This window comes from Barbus barbus (assembly GCF_936440315.1).
Source record: "Barbus barbus genome assembly, chromosome: 10".
NCBI lineage: Eukaryota > Metazoa > Chordata > Actinopteri > Cypriniformes > Cyprinidae > Barbus > Barbus barbus.
Genome location: NC_136738.1, coordinates 19,658,595 through 19,681,333, shown reverse-complemented (window position 1 = coordinate 19,681,333; position 22,739 = coordinate 19,658,595). Strand labels below are relative to the sequence as shown.

Sequence of the window (22,739 nt, the reverse complement as noted above, 5' to 3'; positions counted from 1 at the left end):
TAGTCAATAACCATATTACCCACCTCCACGAAACAACAGGAGCCTCCTGTACAGAAAGGCTGATAATAACAAAGCCACTAGAAAACACTAGAAAAGGGGGAGAAAACTTAACTGGCTGTGCAATTTACCAAAAAAGGATCACTATAACATCCAAACGGATCTCTGCATTAACTGAAGTGCTTCAGGAAATTCAGGGTGTTGTGAAATTAAATGTGAGCTGCATAAAAAGCAAGTGCACATTTGTTTCCACAGCACCGGGACAAAGCGGGAACATTCTTTTTCTTTAATCGATCCAAAGTATTGCCTAGAGCTACGGTCCGGGACACATCAGGATCTAACTCGATTTTCTTTCACTTCATCAAAAGGTCCTAGAATAATCCTCTTTCAAAGCGCCAGAAGAAAATTCTGCTTATCATGGCACAAGAACAGCTTGTTAAGAAAACGGCACTGATAAGAAGAGTAGTAAAAGTAGTAATCCAAAAACACATTAAACTTGAAAAGAGCAATGATGAGATAGCATACACGTTTGACACCATGTTCTAGAAGATGTTAAGATCTCCAAAGTGAAGTGAAATTCAGCCAAGTATGGTGACCCATACTCGGAATTCGTGCTCTGCATTTAACCCATCCAACGTGCACACACACAGCAGTGAACACACACACACACCGTGAACACACACCCGGAGCAGTGGGCAGCCATTTTATGCTGCAGCGCCCGGGGAGCAGTTGGGGGTTCGGTGCCTTGCTCAAGGGCACCTCAGTCGTGGTATTGAGGGTGGAGAGAGCGCTGGATATTCACTCCCCCCACCTACAATTCCTGCTGGCCGGAGACTAGAACCCGCAACCTTTGGATTACGAGTCCGACTCTCTAACCATTAGGCCACGACTTCCCTGACACCTCTTTATAACTTAATTATATACTAGTTTGCTGGGCTAGTGTACAGTGGTGTGTTTTTTATTTTTATTTAAATTGTTTTGCATATTTGTCACACTTCACACATATTTGTCAGATCATCAAACAAATTTAAATATTACACAAAGATAACCAGAGTAAATACAAAATGAGGTTTTGAAGTAATTATTTTATTTATTAAGGGAAAAAAGCTGTCCAAACCTGCCTGGCCCTACGTGAAAAAGTAATTGCCCCTAAATCTAATAACTGTTTGTGCCACCCTTGGCAGCAACAACTGCAATCAAACTTTTGCGATAACTGGCAATGAGTCTTTCACATCGCGGTGGAGGAATTTTGGCCCACTCTTCTTTGCAGAAGATTGTTTTAATTCAGCCAAATTGGAGGATTTTCAAGCATAAATGAACTGTTTAAGGTCATGCAACGGCATCTCAATCAGATTTAAGTCCAGACTTTGACTTGGCCACTCTAAAACTTTAATTTTGTTATTTTTGAGCCATTCAGAGGTGGACTTGCTGGTGTGTTTGGGATCATTGTCCTGCTGCATAAGCCAAGTGTGCTTGAGCTGGCCAGACATTCTCCTTCAGGATTTTCTGATAGAGTGCAGAATTCCTGGTTCCATCAATTATGACAAGTCATCCAAGTCCTGAAGCTGCAAAGCAGCCCCAGACCATCACACTACCACCACCATGTTTGACTGATGGTATGATGTTCTTTGAATTAAAAGTTGTGTTGGTTTTACGCCAGATGTAACGGGACACACACCTTCCAAAAAGTTCAACTTTTGTCTCATCAGTCCACAGAATATTTGCCCAAAAATCTTGGGGATAATCGAGATATTTTTTGGCAAATGTGAGAGGAGTGTTCTTTTTGGTCAGCAGTGGCTTTTGCCATGGAACTCTCCCATGGATGCCGTTTTTGCCCAGTCTTGTTGAATCATGAACACTGACCTTAATTGAGGCAAGTGAGGCCTGCAGTTCTTTAGATGTTGTTCTGGGTTCTTTTATGACCTCCTGGATGAGTTGTCATTGTGCTCTTGGAGTAATTTTGGTAGGCCAGCCACTCCTGGGAAGGTTCACCACTGTTCCAAGTTTTCTCCATTTGTGGATAATAGCTCTGACTGTGGTTTGCTGGAGTCCCAAAGCCTTAGAAATGGCTTTATAACCTTTTCCAGACTGATACAACTATTTTGTTTCTCATCTGTTCTTGAATTTCTTTAGATCGCGGCATGATGTGTTGCTGCTTTAGGCATGCTTTACTTTGTCAGACAGGTTCTATTTAAGTGATTTTTTAATTCAAAAGGTCTGGTTGTAATCAAGCTTAGGTTTGGCTAGTGAAATTTACCTTAGCTTTCTAAAATAATGTGGTTAATCACAGTTCTTTCATGATTTAACAGGAGGGGGCAATTAATTTTTCACGTAGGGCCAGGTAGGTTTAGACAGCTTTTTTCCCTTAATAAATTAAATCATAATTTAAAAACTGCATTTTGTATTTACTTGCATTATCTTTGTGTAATATTTGTTTGATGATCTGAATCTTTTAAGTGACAAATATTAAATTTAAAAAAAAAAAACAGGAAAGGGGAAAAAACCTTCTCATGGCACTGTACCATTCGTCTTAAATGCTATACCAGACCAGTACTTTTAATGGTATAATGTAAGCATATCCATAGTACAAATATGCCCTTTTGCTTCTGTTCTTTTACCTGAACTGTAATGTGACTAAAAACTGTAGATCTGCAGGCAAACAACTTCAGTGACTATCCTGGAATCAAACCAGTGTTGGTATTGTTAACTGAATACTAAACAATATTAAAATAACACTACAGGGGAAATTACTTTATAAATACAAATAAAAAGCAAATTTACAATAAAATAAAATACCCTTCCAAAATAGTATTTGAATTTTTAGATAAGAATGTCTTTCGAGTGGTATGAATGAAATTTTATGTGTCAATTTGTAGTGTTATCTGTCAGATTAGAGAAGTGCAGTGCCTTGCAGGTGATGTTCAGTGAGAAACTAAAACCATGGCAACTAGATGTGGCTGACATCAATAATGCGGACTAAAATTAGCATCAGTCCAGAGAGCAGGTGGAGGAGGAAATCCTCTGTCCCTCTACCCACCAAACTAAAGACACTCAGACAATGAGATTGGACATCTGTAGCACCTCTTTAACAGAATTTCAAAGATCTCTTTTTGCATGTTCCACAGGTCAATTAACTGTTCACCTAGGCCAACAGCGCCCCCTTGAGCCGACTGCGCTTCAATTAGAAACAAACAATTTAATAAAAATAATAAGTAGGTTATTACATAAGCAGCCAAGTAAGCTAACACATAAACAACAAGATGTGCACACTTTGTGGATGATACATTAGGTTATCAATTGTGGATAAAGCTTAAAAATACAAATCTGAGTGGGAATCTGCTGGAGCGAAACTCTACCTAGATATTCCATACCTGGAAAAATTTCCACTCACCGTTTACCTCCAGGTGATCAAACTGTCAAAATGATAAGTGCCATTGTAGCCAGAAGTTCTCTACATGGTAGGAAAAGACAGCAAAATACACATGGGGAGACAGAGAGAAACTTAGGGCTTGCAGCTTTTAAAATACAATGTTATATTGATTTACTTGCTAGTTATCTGGCATTAACCATGGTTTTATAGGCAAGTAAAAGGTTTTTTTTTTTTTTAAGCGCATTGATTACCATTTGTATAAGTTTTACCACACAAATACCATAATACCATTACTGTAGCAAGACCATGGTTAATTTGTGGTTACCATGGTTTTTGGTTTTATTTATAGTAAAACCATGGTTAATATTCATAAGGGCAGTACTACATGAGAATCAGCTGGTGCCCTCCATTAGAACAAACTGCAGGAATTGCTGGGCTCCTCTTTTTCTGTCCTCTTATATTATGAACAATAATATTATTGTAATGCTCCTGAGGCCCTGATACATCAGATTCACTTTTACAAGACTAGCAGTGAATTCCCAACAGGTGTTTGCAGTGTTCAGATGTAATGTCATTAGGCAACTGCAACAAAAATACACACTCATTGATAAGTATCTTGGGAAATGCATTGTAGTAGGCTACTAGAATATGATAAAAAACACATGAACCATTGAAAAAGGTATTGGATGAAAATCCCCTGTGACTGTCGAACCAATGCCACTTGGAGAACGTAATGGTGGATTCAGACTAGTTTCAATTGGACAAATAAAATCCAATTAATGAGAGCTTAGTCAAATAAATCACACTCAGGAATTATAGTTTGGAAATTTTATTTACAATTATTACCGAGTACGCTACTTTTGATCTAGATTCATCTTTTTCCCATGCAATGAAATTGCTCAGATGCATAAAATAGATGCTACCAATTAAACAGTATATAACTCATGAGTGCTGCTTACTAACCATGCCACTTTTAAATAAAGTCTTAATGGATTTATCCTTAATCATCTTTTCCCATCAACACAAAAAAGGCATACAGATGAAGTGGAATAACGGGATAGTTTACTCAGCAAACCCTTATATAGAAAAGACTGCAGGAGAAACCTAAATAAGCAATGACAATAAAATAGCATATTTCTATTAATTACTATAAACACTTTCATGAACATACAGATATCAGTTAACTAGCCAGAAGTCATCAGAAGATTCAATCAGTGATGATGAAAAAGACAGTGTATGAATAATCTTTTCAAATGCATAGTTCATATTCAGGTACATGCACATCCCTTTTGTACAAACAACTACTAATACTTTCAAATAAACATAACCTTAGGAATCTCACCCTCTCATAAGTGAAAAAGAAGAATAGAAGTTCATTGAATAATCAAGGCTGGCTAAATCACCCAATGTTCATCACATCTCCAACACGCTCTTAGTGTTTACAGTTCCTTGTCTGTGATTGGTTCCTCCTCTATCTGCTGCAGTACTGCAAGATCACATGGCTGTGGGTTGCCCAGCTGAAACGAGAGAAAAATCATCATAAAGAACATCAGAAATCACTTGGTGAACTATGAAACTGAGCCGCATATATTTCAGAGAAGTGTGGCCTACTTTTGAGTCGCACATAGCAGGAGTTACAATAGAGCTGTTGGTTTCGTATTCTGACTTCTGCTCCTGCTTCTGAGCCTCCCATATCAGACCTGCAGTTAAAGCACTGCAAACAAAAGATGAAAGAACACATTGTTAGAAAGACGGAATCCTCCATGTAATGCCGTATCGCACACACACCTCCATATAAGAGTGAGAGAGAGAGAATCCTAGCTTGAGGTTAATAAGAGGATATGAAATTTAAGTATAACACCAGCTGAAAGGACCAGAAATATCCCGGCAACACAATAAGCAGGAGGACAATGCAATGTGAATGAGAGGATGAGAAATACAAATGATTGGCATTTGGAGAATGACGAGGATGTGCGAGGAATGATTAAGCTCTAGATGAGTCACATACAGCTGCGCTGAAGGTAAAGGCATTGGAATAAATTCAGGAGGAAATTCAATAAGACTGAATTACGGCTACTGATAGCATCATTTATTTACAAATACTTGTGCTATTTTAGCACTCGATTCACTATACAAATGTGCTACACGCATTATGCATGGTTCACACTCCCAGTTTTGAGTGCTATGGAAGAATTTGGAGCACTTAACTGGGACTCCATCACTGTGATCCAGACACATAAACTGCATGTTAAAATATATAAAGTGTGCTTGATTACAGAACATTTTTAGATATATGTCCCATTTTAACACTATTCTCCATTATTTAATCATCATTTGTGACCCTGGACCACAAAATCAGTCATAAAGTAGCATGGAAATATTTGTAGCAATAGCCAAAAATGCATTGTATGGGTCAAAATTATGAATTTCTCTTTTATGCCAAAAATCATTAGGATATTTAGTAAAGATCATGTTCCATGAAGAGATTTAGTAAATTTCCTACTGTAAATATCTAAAAACTTGATAATTGTGTATTTTCTCAATATTTCTATTTTTTTTGCACCCTCAGATTCCAGATTTTCGAATAGTTGTATCTCGGCCATATATTGTCCTATCCTAACAAACCATACATTCCATTAATGTATAAATATCAATTGCAAAAAAATGATCCTTATGACTGGTTTTGTGGTCCAGGGTCACATTTGATGAATTATACTTGCAAAATGTACACAAGCATGTCTTAATTACAACTCTATAATATTGCAATGTTTACTGGAGTCTGGACCAAGCAACTAATGAATAATGTTCAGTCTATAATTCTATATCTATATACATGATGTGTGTTTATGCTAAAAACGGCACAGTGCTAAACCAACATATAACTAGTAAAATTAGACTATGTGCGATTGGTGAATAAGACGTGTTTCTGTTATGTGATGGGATTTTTGGCACAGATGTAATCAAAATCTTCATAGTACAACAATGTTATAGAAGCAAGATAACAAATATTTCAGTTTTGGCAGAAACAGATTTTTGTAGTCCAGCCTTTAGAATGCACATGGTTTGTTCTTGATGGTTTACGCTCATTTGAGAGAAATAAATTACAGTCTTTTAGGAAAGAAATATAAGTCACAGGGTAGTGCTGTCAGTGCCGTTATCTATAAAGCAGCTAGAATTGGCATTTTGATTCTCTGGGTTGACATTTTGATCGAGTTTCTACGTGCACAGAACAACTGATTAGAATAATCATAAAAGCAGGCAGAGCACATTAGTCAGGTTAGTCACTGATGAAGCCAGGCTGGACCTGACCTCCGAGTAGCTGAACGCTCACCTTGAAACAACTCAAATGATAACAGAGCCCCAGGGACTCGATGATCATGGCTGCTCCTTTGCCCAGTGGTGTATTACAGAACGAACATATTTTCCTGCCACTCACTGACCTAGATTACAGAAAACATCATCTGAAGCCCAGCAACACAGACTTGCACACAGCCCATGGCTCATGTGGGGTGAAAACACATTTTGAAGACAACAACAATATGGGAGAGACATGGAAATGGTTGAGTGGTATGGTTTAGATCAGCGGTTCTCGAATGGTTTTCAACAAAAATGTATTATGGTGCAGTCACATCAGCAAAATTTCTGTGAAATTCTTACAAGCAAAAAAGGTCCACTCTTCATTGACAATAGGGTAGCACAGCTCACACGTCATTTTGAAACAAGCAGCTTTCTGTTGGATAATGCAATTTGTGTGACCAACTTGAATCTTGAATCTGATGCAAAATCTGTATTTGAAAAACTTTCAACCTCAAGCTAAATTCCAGGTTGCACAGATTCCTATTGAAATTACTTCATTTTGACCATGAAAATACACAAAACAATTGTATATGTGACAGCAACTTTAGTGTATTTATTTATTAGCCAATTACATAGAACAAGCACTAGGCCAATTCCCTCCAAAACTGACTTCTTTTTTCTTCTTTTTTTTTTTACTTGTTTTCCATTAAAACATCTACATATCCTTAAAACAAGAGAAGCAGTACTGGAATATGGAAGGTGAAGCTTTTTGTTTTGCTATCCAGAATTTGTCTCATTTTATTATGCTGCTATTATCAATCTGCCAGTTGAGAACCACTGTGTTTGGAGAACAATGAAAATTTCCTTTTAGTGAGGAATACCTATTCCGTGGTGGAGCTTGAGGCTCTATCTCTGGTGTAGCTGCGGATGGGGACCAGGACTGCCTGAGGGAGCTCATGGACTGAGATGACTGCAGAGTTGCAGACCCTGGACGTCCACTCTGGTACGAGGAGCCAGAGAGCGACGAATGAGGCCGGCTGTAGTCTGGTATGGACGAGGTGCTGTTAGATGTGCTCCAAGATGATCTCCAAGAGGAACGAGGCATATCAAGGTTGTCAAGAGACTCGCCTCTGCAAGCAAAGTGGCCATGTCAGTCTTTATGCTTGAAGCTCACATCAGTCGCAGTTTCCTCATTGCTTATTTTATTTGATAATTTTGTTACAAAGAAAAATACTGCTGTCCAGTACTGACCTCCTGATGGTCAGATCCATCGGTTCTTTGGCGGTAACACTGGCAGCGCTCTGCTGGCGAATCCAGCTGTTGTCTGTGTTCAAGGAAGTCTTCTTTCTCATTTCATGAAGGATCTGCTGCCTCTCCACCTCAGACTGAGAATGGGGCTCTTTCTTATAGTCTCTACTGAACTCACCCAGACCACTGTTCGCTGCTCGAGCCAACAACAGAAACAAATCACCATTAATAACAAAGTGACAAGTTGTAAATAGACTTGGTAGACATTAAGAGCAAAAGCAACTGATTTAAGATATTCTTCATCCGATTATATATAGTGGGGGCTGAATGTTTGAGACCACAGTGGATATCTGGGATTCAAAATATAATGTAAACCGGGAAATAAACAAGCACAAATGATCAGATGTTCTTGAACGTAATATGGAAATTTGGTGCTCAAAATAAATAAATAAACAAACAAACATTTTTCATCATTATTATCGATGTTGAAAACAACTGTCCTGCTTAATATTTTTGTGGAACCCATGAACCCATTTTTTTCAGGATTCTTTAATGAACAAAAAGTTCAAAAGAACAGCATCACAGAATATTTCTGTAACAATGTAAACGTCTTTATGGTCAGTCTAGATCAATTTCATTCATCCTTGATGCATAAAATAATTAATTAAAAAAATGTTTTACCGTTTTTAACGGTAGTGTAATGCTTATTAGATGATTGTAAGTAAAAAATATTAACTTAAAAAATTTGAAAATAGAAGCATTTTCACTAGTGGTCTCAGACTTTTGGACCCCACTGTTTTTCTATTACAGTTTTTAAATCAAATGCACACTGATCACGTGGACACAGGCTCGATTACAACTGATTTTGCTGACATTGCATCCTGTCAAATTTGCATAAATCAGGCCGAGATGATTGGTCGGGCTGATTGATTGGCGTGGGTCAAGCCGCGCACACCTCTCTCTGGATCTCTGTATTTCATGGAATTGAGGATGCTCCTCCTCTCAAGCTCTAGCTCACTCGCTGCCTGCTCTCTCTGGATCTGAGAGTTTTTCTTTCGCTTCAGTTCCTCTTCCAGCAGCCATCCTGCCAAACCCCTGTGTCTGCCATAAACACCTGCAGAGAGCCGCAGACTCTACAGCACCCATCTAACTCCAGCCCTTACCATGTGTGGCCCACTGACAACACGCTTTTGAGGAATCTGACACGATCCTTTACATAGTGCTGTCTCAGCGGCTCCTTATTGGTCAAAAGAACAATACATACACATAAAGGTTTAGAGAAAAGCTATAAGCTGCACTGACCTTTAATATCTGGTTTTGCAACCTCATCAAGTACTGGAGTTGATTTGGAAATGGATCTGCAAACCAAATTGGAAGAAAAAAGATTACTCAGTCTGATAAACATACAGATGAAAGTTCTTATCAATGTATAAATCCTATATGGATGCATAGCCTAAAAGCACTGCATTCATCTACAACTTTATTAAATACAAATGGGAGTGCAAACAGCAGAGTCCTATTACCTGTGTGAGTAGGATAATTGAGGGTAAACATTGGTATAGCCAAAGGAGTCCACCTTACTGTGGCCAAACAGCAGAATCAGCACAGACAAGCAGATGTTCACATAGTCATGATTGAACAACATTAATAGAAGACAAATTAGTCTGGTTAATAATGTATGTGTAAAAAACAAAACAGACTAGAGCTGGGAAGTATGACCATAATCTTAAATCATGACATTGAGTATTTTGTATCGCAGTATCGTCATGTAACAACATATATTTATTTTTGCTGTAAAAATTATGAACAATTTATTTTACACTAACAATTAATGATATGTTAATATAATAAATTACTAAACTAATTCTACATTGACACACTAATATAATCTTATTAATTATATTTAAAAATGCTGTTCTTTTGAACTTTCTATTCATCTGATAATCCCGAAAAAATGTTTTCAACATTGATAATAATACAAAATGTATCTTGAGCACCAAATCAGTATATTAGAATGATTTCTGAACAATAATGTGACACTGAAGACTGGACTTCAGCTTTGACATGACAAGAATAAATTACATTTTAAAATATATTAGCATTAGAAAACTGTTATTTTAAATTGTAATAATATTTCACAAAATTACTTATTTACTGTATTTTTTAACAAATAAATGCAGCCTTGGTGAGCTAAAGAGACTTAATAAAAAATTATTACTAAGTGCACTTTTCGATGATACTATTAAATAACCATGTGGTATTGCTTTTTGGTAAGTCACTGAACCATTAAATATTCTATAAATGACAGGTATTTTATCTTATTTGGTTATATAACCAACTCTAAATTCTGACTGAATGAGCCACATTTGAAGGCGCTGTAAAATAGACAATATACATACACCTCTGACCTTACTTCAGCTACAAATAACTGCAAATTCATTTTCTTTAGCATGACATCCATTGTTTCCATTCATTTAACAATGCAAAGCAGCTCTGCTCACTGATACATACATATCAGCCGACGCATAGAAGGTATTGCAAATGTATACTGTCATGCTGCCCAGCCCTAATACAGACAATGTTAGTTTAGTCAGGTTACTTTGGTATTTTAAGCAGTATTTGTCAAGCATGATATTCAGTGCCATTCCTTCGTGTTATTGTTCTGGAAGTAAACAAAACTGACATGCATGCTTGAGAAAATTATACATTCATATCAGTATGACACAGATGATGAGCGATGGGACATAAATTAAAGTAAGAGAACCCAGGTAATGACTACTCACTCTTGCTCCTGATATCTCTTCTGCTCTTCCAGTCGCCTCCTCTCCTCCTCTCTTCTATTCCTCTCTTTTTCCTGAAGGAGGCGATCTTCTTCTTCTCTCTTCCTCCTCAGTTCCTCAAGGCGCTCTTGTTCCTCCCTCTTCCTCCTCTCTTCCTCTAAACGCAGCCTCTCCTGTTCTCTTTTTTTCTTCTCCTCTTCTTCTCTCTTCTTCTTCTTCTCTTCCACAAGGCGCTCTTGTTCTTCTCGTTTTCTCCTCTCTTCCTCTAAACGCAGCCACTCCTCTTCTCTTCTTTTCCTCTCATCTTCTTCTCTCTTTTTCTTCTTTTCCTCAAGGTGCTCTTGTTCCTCTCTTCTTCTCCTTTCTTCCTCTAAACGCTGCATCGCCTGTTCAACAGCAATCAAAGGATTTATTTGGTGTTTGACATACCCCTTGCACTAACTTCCAGATGTATACCATATAAAATAATAGTCTGCGGCAAAATCATCAGAAAAATGGCTTATATGAACTTTTGAAAAGAGTAAATTGTGTTAAATCGGTTATTTTGCTGAATTCTCATATGATATAATTATTGCTGAGGCATTCGTAAAATACTGACTTGGTATTGACAATGGTTATGATAAATAAATAAAATATTACATATACCTCCTCATGTTTTTTGAAGTTCTCCTTCTCAAGATCTTGCTGTGCCTTTCTCCACTCCTCATCGAGTTTTTCTTGGTCCTTTTTGTACTTTTCCTTCAGCAAGCCAAGCAAGGGGAAAACAGGAGAGAGGGAATGAAAACAAAAAGAAAAGACCATTGATTGTAGCTAAACAATGCTTCAAATGACAAAATGCATAATTGCACTGTGCTTTTGGCATTTATTAACAAACAATGAATTGGTTCGTCACCAATCTTCACGATCCAAATACAAATGCTCTGGATATGCAATAAACATACACACACAAACAGAATAACATTGTGTTTTTGTAAAATTAAAAGGTTTATATGGCGCATGTCTAGTTTTGTATTCAAGAAACAACAATAAACTTGTTTGTATACCTTAATTAGCAGAACAAAATGTATCCGAGTTGAACTAATTTCTACAATCTCAAGAAAAAAATAAACTCACAACATTTCATTTAAATAGTATAAATCTATTTTACTCAGCATAATTATGTTTAATCCATAACAAAATTATATTTAGTTGACAAGTTTTCAAAGCCAAATGCATGAGCCAAATGCAAATGCCAAATGCATACTGTAATATTTACCTGCAGCAAACGCTCTTGCTCTTTCTGCCATTTCTCCTGTCGTTTGCGCTCTTCTTCGGGGTCCCAGGACCAGCGTGTACTGGATGTAGTGATGGAGGGAACGGGCAGCTACAGATGCAGAAAATGCTTTTAATTATTGGAGCCAACCACTGGCCAAATAAAATATCACACAGATCATTTCCAAGACCTTGCATGATCACATTGTCTTGTCAAAGATAAAAAAAAAACCAAGCCTCAAAACACCAAGCAGTATTATGGCTTAAACTACATAATTCACTTAATTAATCAGATCATATGCATGCCAACAACAGTGGTTTGGTTCAAATAAAACATATGAAACAACTTACATTTGATATTGCTGTATTCGATCCACCTGTAAAAACCAGCGACAATTAGATACTTCTCAATAAATACATTGTAGCCTATATTTTTAATGAAACCTTTCTTGATAGCATGAAGGGAACACATGGACAGCATTCCATCCCAAATATCTCATAGAATATCTGTTCAAATAAGAAACCCATAACCCAACAGCTCCATAAATAAATGTTAAATTAGAACCACATGCAATGGCTTGAATAAACAAATACATGCAAAGTCTTCAATAACCAAACCAAATGAATAATGCATAAACACATTTGGCCAGTCTTCAAATGCAATGTCACATGCAGAAGCACTGGTTATTAGTAAAAACCAAACCCCACATCCATGTCCAGCACAGCATGCACTATTTACATTCACAACACAATACCAACACACTCCACACTGATTACTGATTTCTTTCCCTGAGCTGCTCCTATAATCAGGGATATACAGCAAGGCTGACTTGAGTGTGAGAAGGTAGTACAGCCTCATATTCATATCTGTCTCATCCTGAATTCTTTCATTTATGCCTATGGGGAAATTCTCTGATATTATATTAATGCGGCAGGTATCAGCAAGATATGGACTGTCTATCCCTCTGATGCAGTTTCCTATTTTTTATTTGGAGTGCTTTGTATGTTGGTATGGTTCCTGACATGCTGTCTTTAAGAGGTCTTCAAGAGCATGAAAACATGAGAGAAAATGGTTTGTTTGCACTGATCGTGAAAAGGCAACCAAAGGTCATAATTTTTCAGTAAGGTTTCATGATCTGAGGCGATGTAAGCAACAACAATCATTGGCAATGTAACAAATTTGAATTTGTTTCATAATTTACTCATTCTTATGTCATTTCAAACAGAACCAGTACTATTTTAGTATTATAGTACTCACTTCAGGAAACTACACTTCAGAAGGCTTGAAATTGGACCATTTTTATACTGTTTTATGGAGCTTTTTGTGTCAATTTTGAAGCCTGATAACTTCAGGTCACATTAATTGTAATTACATTGAAATCAGTCTTTAGATGTTCTCCTTTTGTCATAGGTGGCTTTGGAAGAATATGATAGTGAGTAAATAATAACAGAATTGTGATTTTTAGGTGAACTACTGCACTATTTTGCACTATTTGCTCATGAATTTTCCTCTACTTTTTAAAGTACTCAGACTCCTGTAGACAGCATGTCAGAGCTCGAAATGGAATTGGACACTGCACACTCAACCCCTCTTTACCACAGAGGTAGACCAGAGAACTGACTGTGAGCCCTGCAGAGGGAAGAGCACAGAGGTTATGAGGGGCTTCTACTAGAGGGAGGAGGAGGAGGATGGCAGGATGAAGACTTAGCGGTTTACCAACAGCCCCCGAAACACAAAGCCTGAATGCACCAGCACTTGACTGATGCTGTTCTGTTACCTTGTTCAAAAAACTCTGATCTCCTTTTTAAGTTTTTCAAAGTAATGGATTCTACATGGGAGATAAAAATGTTAGAAGAAGTTGAATCTGTGCAAAGGAAAAAGTTCTAGGTGCCCTGGGGAACTAGATTTAGCCATTTATTATTTTATTCAAGAAATGTATAAACATAGTATGTGCACAGTGCTTGGCTATCTACTTTTTACTTTTGGCTAGTTTAAGTTAATCAAAAACAAGCATTCTTGTCAAGCTATGAAACAATCTCTGAACAAGAATCATTTATTTCACAACTTTTCTGCACAACATGCATTTAATAAAACAAGCATAGAAACAAACTACAAAAAAGCTTCACAGAATTTTCCCAAGCAATTAACTGAAAAAAGTAATTTACCTTTATTATTCAAAGTCTCTGAATCCTCATGGAAACCACCATTTGTCCCATTCAAACCATAATTCTGTGAAAAAAATAAGAGGTCATCTGTTTAGTATAATAAAGAAGCATTAAACTAAATCCAAATTAAGTATTATATTATTACTTAGTATTAAGTATTATATTATTAGATTAATAATAGTCTGCTTACATTTCCAGATTGTGAGCTGACATTCACAGTTTTCACGACCATATCCTTGGTTTGTTGGGATGTGAAATCCAGGTTGGTGCTGAGGTATGGCTCAGAGGGACCTAGAGGATCCAGACTGGTCAGATTGACAGTCTTATGGCTTTTAAATGGAAGGGAAGGTAGGTCTCTGCCCCAGTCTGATTGTGGCATGTCAACAAAATCATTTATTTCAAAAACACAGAATGAAAACAGATGTACTACTATAGACATAATACTATATTCTAAATAGTGGGGATGAAAGACAGACCACCTTCCCCTGCCATGCAGTCAGAATGAGCTCCACACACAACAGGTTTACAAACAAGCTTACAGATGCCCTCTGATCTGGCTTCAGTCACAAACCATAAGCCTGCTAGTAAATCTCTGATGTTATCAAGAACCACAAATTTTAGAAACCAAGATAATGAGAAATAATGCACACTGCTTAGGAAGAACTAAAGGCATACCACACATACTGTAGACACCAGGCCAGGGAAAAGTAGACAATAAAGGAATAGATCACCCAAAAACTATTATAGTTAATAGGTGTTAGTTCGTTCAGTGGAGCACATAAATAAAAGATGTGCTCCACAAATAAAATAAAATCTGATTTTTGTGCACACAATGTTTTGCCCTTTTTTTGCAGCTTGACAGTCCACTATATCAGTGTAAAATATAATATATACGCATTTTTTCTGCACTGAAAAAAAAACAGGTGGAAATATGTGTGACATAATATATAATAATGTATATAATGTAAAAAATATATAATAATGACAGTGTTTAATTTTGTTTTATCTTTTGAGTGAACTTTTCCTTTAAAAGAATAAAGTGAACAAAGAAAACCAGCAACCAAACACACAACTGACAAACATAATTTGATACAATATGTGCACATTACTACTACTGTATATTCTATCTTTAACTACAGGGTCAACCTAGAACAGAGGAACTTAGTGTGCTATATGAGTAGCAAAGTGTCTGGTAATGTTATTTCTGCTGTTTTTGGTTAACTTCGGAAGCTTTTTCCAGGCCTCTTGTGGTCATTTACTCAGGTGAAGTCTGAGAGTGCTGCAAAGAGGTGGTGTAGACTTACTATTCTTGCCATGTCTGCGGATGTCTGCAAGCAGACTACCCTGCTGCAAGGCCTCCTCCATACTGTTCTTCCACTCAGTATAGCTCATGTCTGCCACTCTGTGGCCGTTCACTGTAAGGATCTCATCTCCAACCTTCACTTGACCGAGCTCCGCTGGGCTGCCTTCTCACACACATCCCACACACATAATCAAACATACAATTTTCTTAACTAAAAATAATAACAGTGCCAAATGCCAAATGAACCTCTAACTGTGATTTAGATCAAATTTAGCATCTCAAACAATACATTCATGTAAAGTTTGTTGATTTTGTTTCATTGCTGTGTTGGGCAAGTAGAGGCTCATCAGAATCAACCTACAAAAAAAAAATCTGCCCTATATACTGTAGCAGATGCTCTCTGAAGCTGCAAGTAGAGCCTGTACTTTATGCTTCATTAATTCACTGTGCAGCACATGAGATCTAAGGATTTTATATGTTTCTTTTACCTGGAACTACATATTTGACACGGACCCCCGTGGAGTCCCAGTTGCTCTGGAAGCCAAAGTCCCGGCTGCTGTTGGGTTTCTGGTTCAGGCTGATCCTCATCTCACTGTAGTCCACCTGGAAGACACAGATAGGTCAGTTCTACACAGAAAATAAAGTGATTTGGTTTTCCGGAGTGTGCCATTGAGATTTATTACCATAAAATTTGGATGGGACAACATTTACATCCAAATGGTCACAAAGGGCAACCAAGACCCCAAAGTGTAGCTTTAAAATGCTTAAAAGATCTGGATTAAGTCAAGATTTAAGGAATATAAAGTGTTTGTGTATCTGTCACTGTGAATAGAATTTACTTCAGCTTTAGAAAACTGAATATAGTTGCAAGTGTGTAGGTGAGATTTGTGAGTTGAGTCTTGCTGTACCTCATTAGAAGGGATGAGCGGGGATGGAGATTTGGGCAGGGGGGACACCCTCTTAACTGGAGGGATAGGAGATGGGGTTTTCTCCTCTTCATCACTGCTTTGCACAGGACTTTCCTGGGAAATATCTTCATCCTCTTTCACATACTGAGCATATCGGTTAGAAACTGTAGTTTTCTTGAGGCTATCTGTCTCTCCATTTGTGCGCTTAAGAGAGTCGTCCACCTAAAAGGTTTTTAATACCATATAAGTATTTTCACAATCAATCTGAACTCTATTTGAGGTGTATTCATTCCTTGCTGTTATAGTTAATAATGTAGAATAGATCATGAATCATCATTTTAAACATGAGACTAGTTTGGTTTAAATGTCTCAAACAGAGGAATGGAGTGCTACAGTGCCAATCTAGGCCCTGATGTGGTTTTGCCTGATGTGGTTTTAATTTATTATATGATGTGAATAAAAAAAAACTTTGATTTGAAGCAAAAAAGCTTTCGAAAATCAGACAAACAGGCAAAGGTATAAAACTGCAACTTAACAGCTTTAGTAGTTTGATAGCATTCAGAAATTGACTCGATTAAGTCATTCTCGGTGCTTTATAGGAGCAAGTGGACACTAAAGAGTACTTTAGGTGCAACATTTTTTTGCAGATAAATGGGTAATGTAGTTTGTCACCAGGAATTCCGCTGTTAAGCACAGTTATTTAAAACTTACAATAATGCTAGCCAACAACAAAAGCATATACCATTAAAAAACAACCTTGTTACTCACAGTTGGTCTGTTTTTAAAAGTTATCGCTAAAAATCTATGGAGAAAATGAATGAATTTTTACTTCCAGAACCAGATTGTTGCACAAATCTGACTTCCACTTAATGGTTTTACTCTACTTGCATAATTTTTTAAATCTTATGAGATGTAATTGCATCATTATTTCATTGTAAATTGGTCACAACTATGGCAAGTAGCATAAAGTTCTCACAGAAGTTTATTCACTAAATAAAAGCCAATTCAAACAGATCTTGATGTCTTGATGACCACTCACCGTGAACGGTCTGGGAAGGGAGGCGATTCGATTGGACTGTGTGCCGAATGGCCTGGGCGTGACTACAGAGGTGAGTCTTGCGCTATCTGATCTCTGGTAGCTCCTGGGGAGGGAGGCAGAAACTTGAGCCAGTCCAGACTGCTTTGTATCCATTGAATTGGGTTTATACAAAGAGCTAATGGGACCGCTGGAGTTCTCGACTGGCTTAGTGTTGCTAATCAACTCCGAGCTGTTGAGAACGCTGCTGCTTTTACTGACGCTGGTGGGCTTGATCAGGCTGGTGTTGCTGCTGGACCACTCAGGAACTGGATCGTCTAGAAGGCTTCGGGTTGTTGTCTGGCTCTCCTCAATGTTGTTATACATTTTCAGTGGGATATATGGGCTGGAGCGATCACGTCTGGTATGAAAATCTGTCTGATCTGATGCCAGAGTGCCAGAGACAGGTTCCTTTTCTCTCAGAGATGGTATGGAGGGTATTGAAGGTTTGTCCTTGGGAGCGTAAGGGGTGTCAATGGTGTAGCTACGTGCTGGCAGAGTTCTGCTTCGTGGTGCAGATTCTTCGAAGACATCATCAGAGACGGAGTTAAAGCTGTCCCTGTAGTTGCTTTGCTGTCGGCTCTCTCTGAAAAGGGGCGGGAGTGAGAGAGGCAGGACAAGAACCGCGATTAGATTACACTTTTACACTGAGCAGACGATGGATCAGAGAAAGTAGAACAGTCTGCACTCTCCGCACCAGCAGCAGACAACACAATGACCACAAAACATAGACCGCAACATTTCATCATTAGTAAAATAAAATATTAAATTCAATTCATGAAATATTAAAAAATAAAACATTAAATTAAAAACAAAATATACAGTTTTGTACGGTTTAAGCTTCACACAAGTACTTGATTTAATGTATGTTCACCTCTCATCCTGCATTTCCTTTAAGGTCTTTGATTTCCTGATGCCGCCTAAAGTGATCTGCTCAATCTGCTCTCTCTCCTCTTTCTTCTTCACAATGTCAGAATTCACACTCTTGCGCTTATTCTTCCACCTTGTAAGATCCTGCAGGGACGAGGAGAAAGACGCTCAGCCTCCATAACTGGAGCACAGGTGCTTATTCATAAGCAGTAGGAGGGACAGTTCAGGGGAAGGGTGGAGAGACACGAGGACAGATTGTGAAGTGAGGGAGGACTAGATTTTGCCGGTGCCCTATTTTGCCTGTTTGGCTCCACCCGACTCTTTTCCCGTGTGAATTAGGGGCTGTATATGACCTAATTGCTGTATTGAAGCTCAGTCCAACCACATCCACACTTCAAAGTACCACTGAACAGTTACAGACTACAGTTACTTATTATTGATGTGATTGTGTGGCTTGAAGTTGAGGTGAGGAAATCTTACTTTTCTCAACTTTCATTGAACCACAGGCTAAACAGCTGCAGCTATAAACATGATCAGTAACAAAACCTTGTGATCCGATACTCACATCTTGCCACTTATCCTCATTCTCCTTCAACCGAGCACGCATCTTCTGCATCTCTTCAATTCGCAACTCCATCGATATGTTGCTGAGGTTCATCTCAGTGTCGGTGATGTCGCTCACTGATTTGCTCCTGAAAACATGTTTTTCCAAAAACATTAGCAGTCAGGAAAAAAAGCCATGCATTAGGATGGAAAAACAATTTAGTGGATTGTAGTCATTCGGCTTTTTGATATGAGTAAAAGTGTTACATGCTCTCATCAAACAATTATACATAACAGAAATTTACAAGATAAAATACTGAAGGGTTAGTAAAACAGCAGGCACATTCCAAATATTCTTCAAGCCACAATTAGTTGTCTTAATAGACAAACTAATGAGTTGTCAAAAATGTTGTGTGTTAGTATTTCATGAGTGACCTATTCAATCACTTTCACTCGTGTGTCTTACCTGTGAGAGCACAATACTTCTGCATTACAGAAATACCTTGTACTTTTGGATATTCCCAGAACAATATGTTTGACACAGATTTGAATTAAATTATCCAGCAGTGTGTGTGTCTGTAGTCTACACTGCTGAAAATTTTTAGGCAACAGCCCATTGGGATCAAAGCATTGTGAGTACATTGTGAGCGTTAGTGCTTAATGTAGGGGAGAACAGAGGAAACAAAGGCCTACACAGCATCCGTGACCACATACACACACACACACACACACACGTGCTGTGCCTGCACAAGGCCACAACTCACCCTTCACTACCAGAGCTTTTCTGGAGCAGTCTAGGGAACCAAAGAGAACCACAACAACAACATAGTCATATATTGGTGTGATGACTGACGGTTTTTATTGACTGACCAATAAAGACCAATAATGTGTTGTATGCTCACCAAGTCTGCATTTATTTGATCAAAATACAATAAAAAGAGCAAAAGTGTAAAATTTTATGCAATTTAAAATAAAACTGATTCAATATTAATATATTGACTGATGAGAAAGCTGAATTTTCACAATGATAACATTTTAAATGTCTTCACTGTCACTTTTGATCAATTTAATGCAACCTTGCTGAATAAAAGTATTAATTTCTTCAAAAACATTTTCACTGATCTCAAACTTTTAAACGGTAGCCAAGAGCTTAGTCACACCACTCCAGCTATAATCAAGTGCATAATAAGTGTTTTTTTTAACATAACACACAGTCATGCTTCAACATTAGTTTAATTCTCTGATTACAGACCCAGCTGCCTGACATTTAAAATGTGCAAACAATATTAAGTGTCAGTTGTATCTTGGTTTAGGTACAGTTTAAGGTGGAATGACATCATTGGAAACTTGTAGAATTCCCCGCCAATCCCAGTGCAGTTGCTCTTTATAATACCCTAACATTACATGGACTCTGATCAAATGAAATGTTGTACATAGGGTTCAAGTGGTAGGTGTGTTTCCATGGTCACATAAGTGTAAGTTCCAGCTTTCCCAGGATCACAAGGGTGTGGGGAATTTGGAGCTAAAGTGCATTGTAAGCTACCTCGTAAAGAGTGAATGTGTCTGACTAGATTATTTATAGACATTGCTCAGGTTTTAAAATTCCACCACAGCATAGCTGGATACACTAGCACCTTATAAAGCCTGTTTGGAGCCTTTTACTTAAATGAAAGCCACAGCAATGGATTCTGTACATGATGTATCACTTTCTTAGATGCAATCATCACCAGAATCAGTCTTTTTATTAAACACAAACAAAATGCAATTTACAGGCAATTGATCAGTCTCTGCAAAGACAAAAAAGGTCTGTCTGTATGGCAAAAAACACTTTCTTTGGTGTTCCAGTAAACAAAGTTTAAACCCAAATAAATAAACCATTAATCCACCTTCCAGATTTAGTTGCTATAGGTAAATAACTAGAATAATAATAAACTGCATAAAACTACAAAATTATTTGTACTACAAACCAGTGTATTTATGATTACACCAATAAATTAAAATTATAATGATAACAAAAACCAGTTTGCAACATCAAGGAGTATAAAGTATTGTTTTTGTTCAGTTAAAATTACTGGAATGGACTGACACCATTGCACATTCAAATTAAAAATGACTGTACCCGCTCTTATGTTAAAAATAGGGTGGGTAAAACACAGCATGGATCATATTTGAATGCCGAGAACCATTTTGACATCAAGACTTCATGCACAAATTGCACAAACCAAAAAGAAGTTCAAATATTGAAGCCAGTCCCAACATAATTCAAGAGAAAATCCAAATATCTACCTGTTACAATTATTCATCAAGTGGTAGGTCTCATGCAATCAAAGTCACACCCATATTAAACTCACAAACATCTGTTATTGCCAGTATCAGATCATAGTTAACACCAAAATGGGAAAAGTACGTAACACTGCAGCTGAGATCATGATGACAAGCGCACACAGGCAATTCTGCAGGCTCAGAACCCTAACCTCTCCACCATCAGCCTCTTCCGGTATCGCACACGGCTGGCCTCTCTGATGGCTTGCCATTTCTGCATATCTTCCTCACTGCAAGAGAAAGAAACACCAGGAGCTTCTCTTTCCATCTTTCCTTGGGTATTTAAAGCTCTTAGCTTCCTAAGTAGCATATCATCTGCCTTCAGGTGCTGTTCTGCTCCCTGTTTAATCTCTGGATTGGGTTTGTACTGTCTGGGTTCAACTGGGTCACACATCAGCTTGGCCTGCAGTTTTGGTGGCAAAGCCCAAGCCTCTGGAATAGGAACAGGGTGGTAGTTATCAGGGGCCCCAGACAGAGGGCGATGAATGATTTGCTGTTGAGCCCTTCGAAAAACCACATCATCTTTTTCAATGTCAGGGTAAACTGGTTCACCCTCACGGCGGGGCTGAATTACCACCATGATGTCGGCCTCCGATCTGCGGCGAGGCACCAGTAAATTACCATACTTCAACTTAGCCAGGTCATCACTCGAGTGGAAGGTATTTGTACGACGTGTGAACATATCGTCATTTTCCAAATCAGGCAGGATGTCGGCAGAAACGTTGTATGGGTCGTTAGGGTGTTCACGCCCAAGGAGGGGACGCTTTTCACATTTTATGAGTCTGGGGCCAGAGGCGGGATCCGGTCTGGGCCAAAAATCAGGGGGCTTTAAATTATGCAGCACAGCAGTCTGCTGAGCAACCGTGAGAGGTTGTGTTTGAGAACTGTGGTGAATAAAAGGAGAAAGAGCAAAGAAAGGATTCAGAACATGCAAGGGGACAGTAGGAGAATGCAAGTGTAAGAATCAGTAAGCAAGAGCAGTGCATGCAGGAGGATTATGCGATCTCTATTTGCTCTGGATTTTTGGAAAAGCAGCAGTGTGAGCACTCTGCCACAAAATACTAAGAAGTTATATTTACTAAAAGTTAAATACAAGAACAGTAAGTATTTTTAAAAATCTTGACGCAGGCCACACAACAGTTCAACAGCGACCATGACTGTTAAGGCTCTGCTCACACAAAGCATAATCACTACAATTGATAACTTTAATAAGTTAAGTTTAAATGATAACTGCTCTAATTTCTTGAGAATAGCGAAGTAGTCCACACCACAACTATAATGATAACAACAAAGAGGAACAATATTACTGGAATCACATTCAGAACAATTTTTTTTTTCCAGTTGATGAATGATAAAAACATTGAGTGCCAATCAAAATCTAAATCTGAGTGTTTGAGCATTTAAAGTGGCAGATGACATAACTACAGTGCAACTACACTTATAATAAACAGAATCTTGTTATGTGTTGGTGTCAGTGCTAATATATTTATTATACATAGTTATCGTTTTGGGTACGAACAGGCTTTGATGCTCTATAAATGCACCAAAATAGAGCTATAAATGTGGTCCATACAATGCATTCATAATATTTCACATCTTCTGAAACCAT

General features: G+C 37.9%; 1 protein-coding gene across 11 annotated transcripts in view; it reads right to left on the bottom strand.

Annotated features, from left to right (window-relative positions):
• Positions 1 to 3,603: 3,603 nt before the first annotated feature.
• The window catches only part of lmo7a (LIM domain 7a), a 46,422-nt gene continuing 27,286 nt past the window's right edge, over positions 3,604 to 22,739 (bottom strand). The window contains exons 12-33 of one of the 11 annotated variants that reach the window (XM_079427091.1): positions 21,283 to 22,014; positions 19,573 to 19,602; positions 18,831 to 18,957; positions 18,270 to 18,409; positions 17,360 to 17,981; positions 16,321 to 16,542; positions 15,901 to 16,015; positions 15,414 to 15,575; positions 14,300 to 14,475; positions 14,110 to 14,173; positions 13,722 to 13,772; positions 12,295 to 12,320; positions 11,948 to 12,055; positions 11,338 to 11,430; positions 10,696 to 11,078; positions 9,436 to 9,492; positions 9,215 to 9,270; positions 7,916 to 8,105; positions 7,546 to 7,794; positions 6,699 to 6,807; positions 4,979 to 5,081; positions 3,604 to 4,884 (exon numbers count right to left, since the gene is read on the bottom strand). In XM_079427091.1, the coding sequence (XP_079283217.1) occupies positions 4,862 to 4,884; positions 4,979 to 5,081; positions 6,699 to 6,807; positions 7,546 to 7,794; positions 7,916 to 8,105; positions 9,215 to 9,270; positions 9,436 to 9,492; positions 10,696 to 11,078; positions 11,338 to 11,430; positions 11,948 to 12,055; positions 12,295 to 12,320; positions 13,722 to 13,772; positions 14,110 to 14,173; positions 14,300 to 14,475; positions 15,414 to 15,575; positions 15,901 to 16,015; positions 16,321 to 16,542; positions 17,360 to 17,981; positions 18,270 to 18,409; positions 18,831 to 18,957; positions 19,573 to 19,602; positions 21,283 to 22,014 (3,838 nt within the window). In that variant the 3' untranslated portion in view covers positions 3,604 to 4,861. Of the gene's footprint in view, positions 4,885 to 4,978; positions 5,082 to 6,698; positions 6,808 to 7,545; positions 7,795 to 7,915; positions 8,106 to 8,867; positions 9,027 to 9,214; positions 9,271 to 9,435; positions 9,493 to 10,695; positions 11,079 to 11,337; positions 11,431 to 11,947; positions 12,056 to 12,294; positions 12,321 to 13,721; positions 13,773 to 14,109; positions 14,174 to 14,299; positions 14,476 to 15,413; positions 15,576 to 15,900; positions 16,016 to 16,320; positions 16,543 to 17,359; positions 17,982 to 18,269; positions 18,410 to 18,830; positions 18,958 to 19,572; positions 19,603 to 21,282; positions 22,015 to 22,739 lie in introns of all 11 variants that reach the window. The other 10 variants (XM_079427089.1, XM_079427094.1, XM_079427095.1 and 7 more) reach the window with 10 other exon arrangements.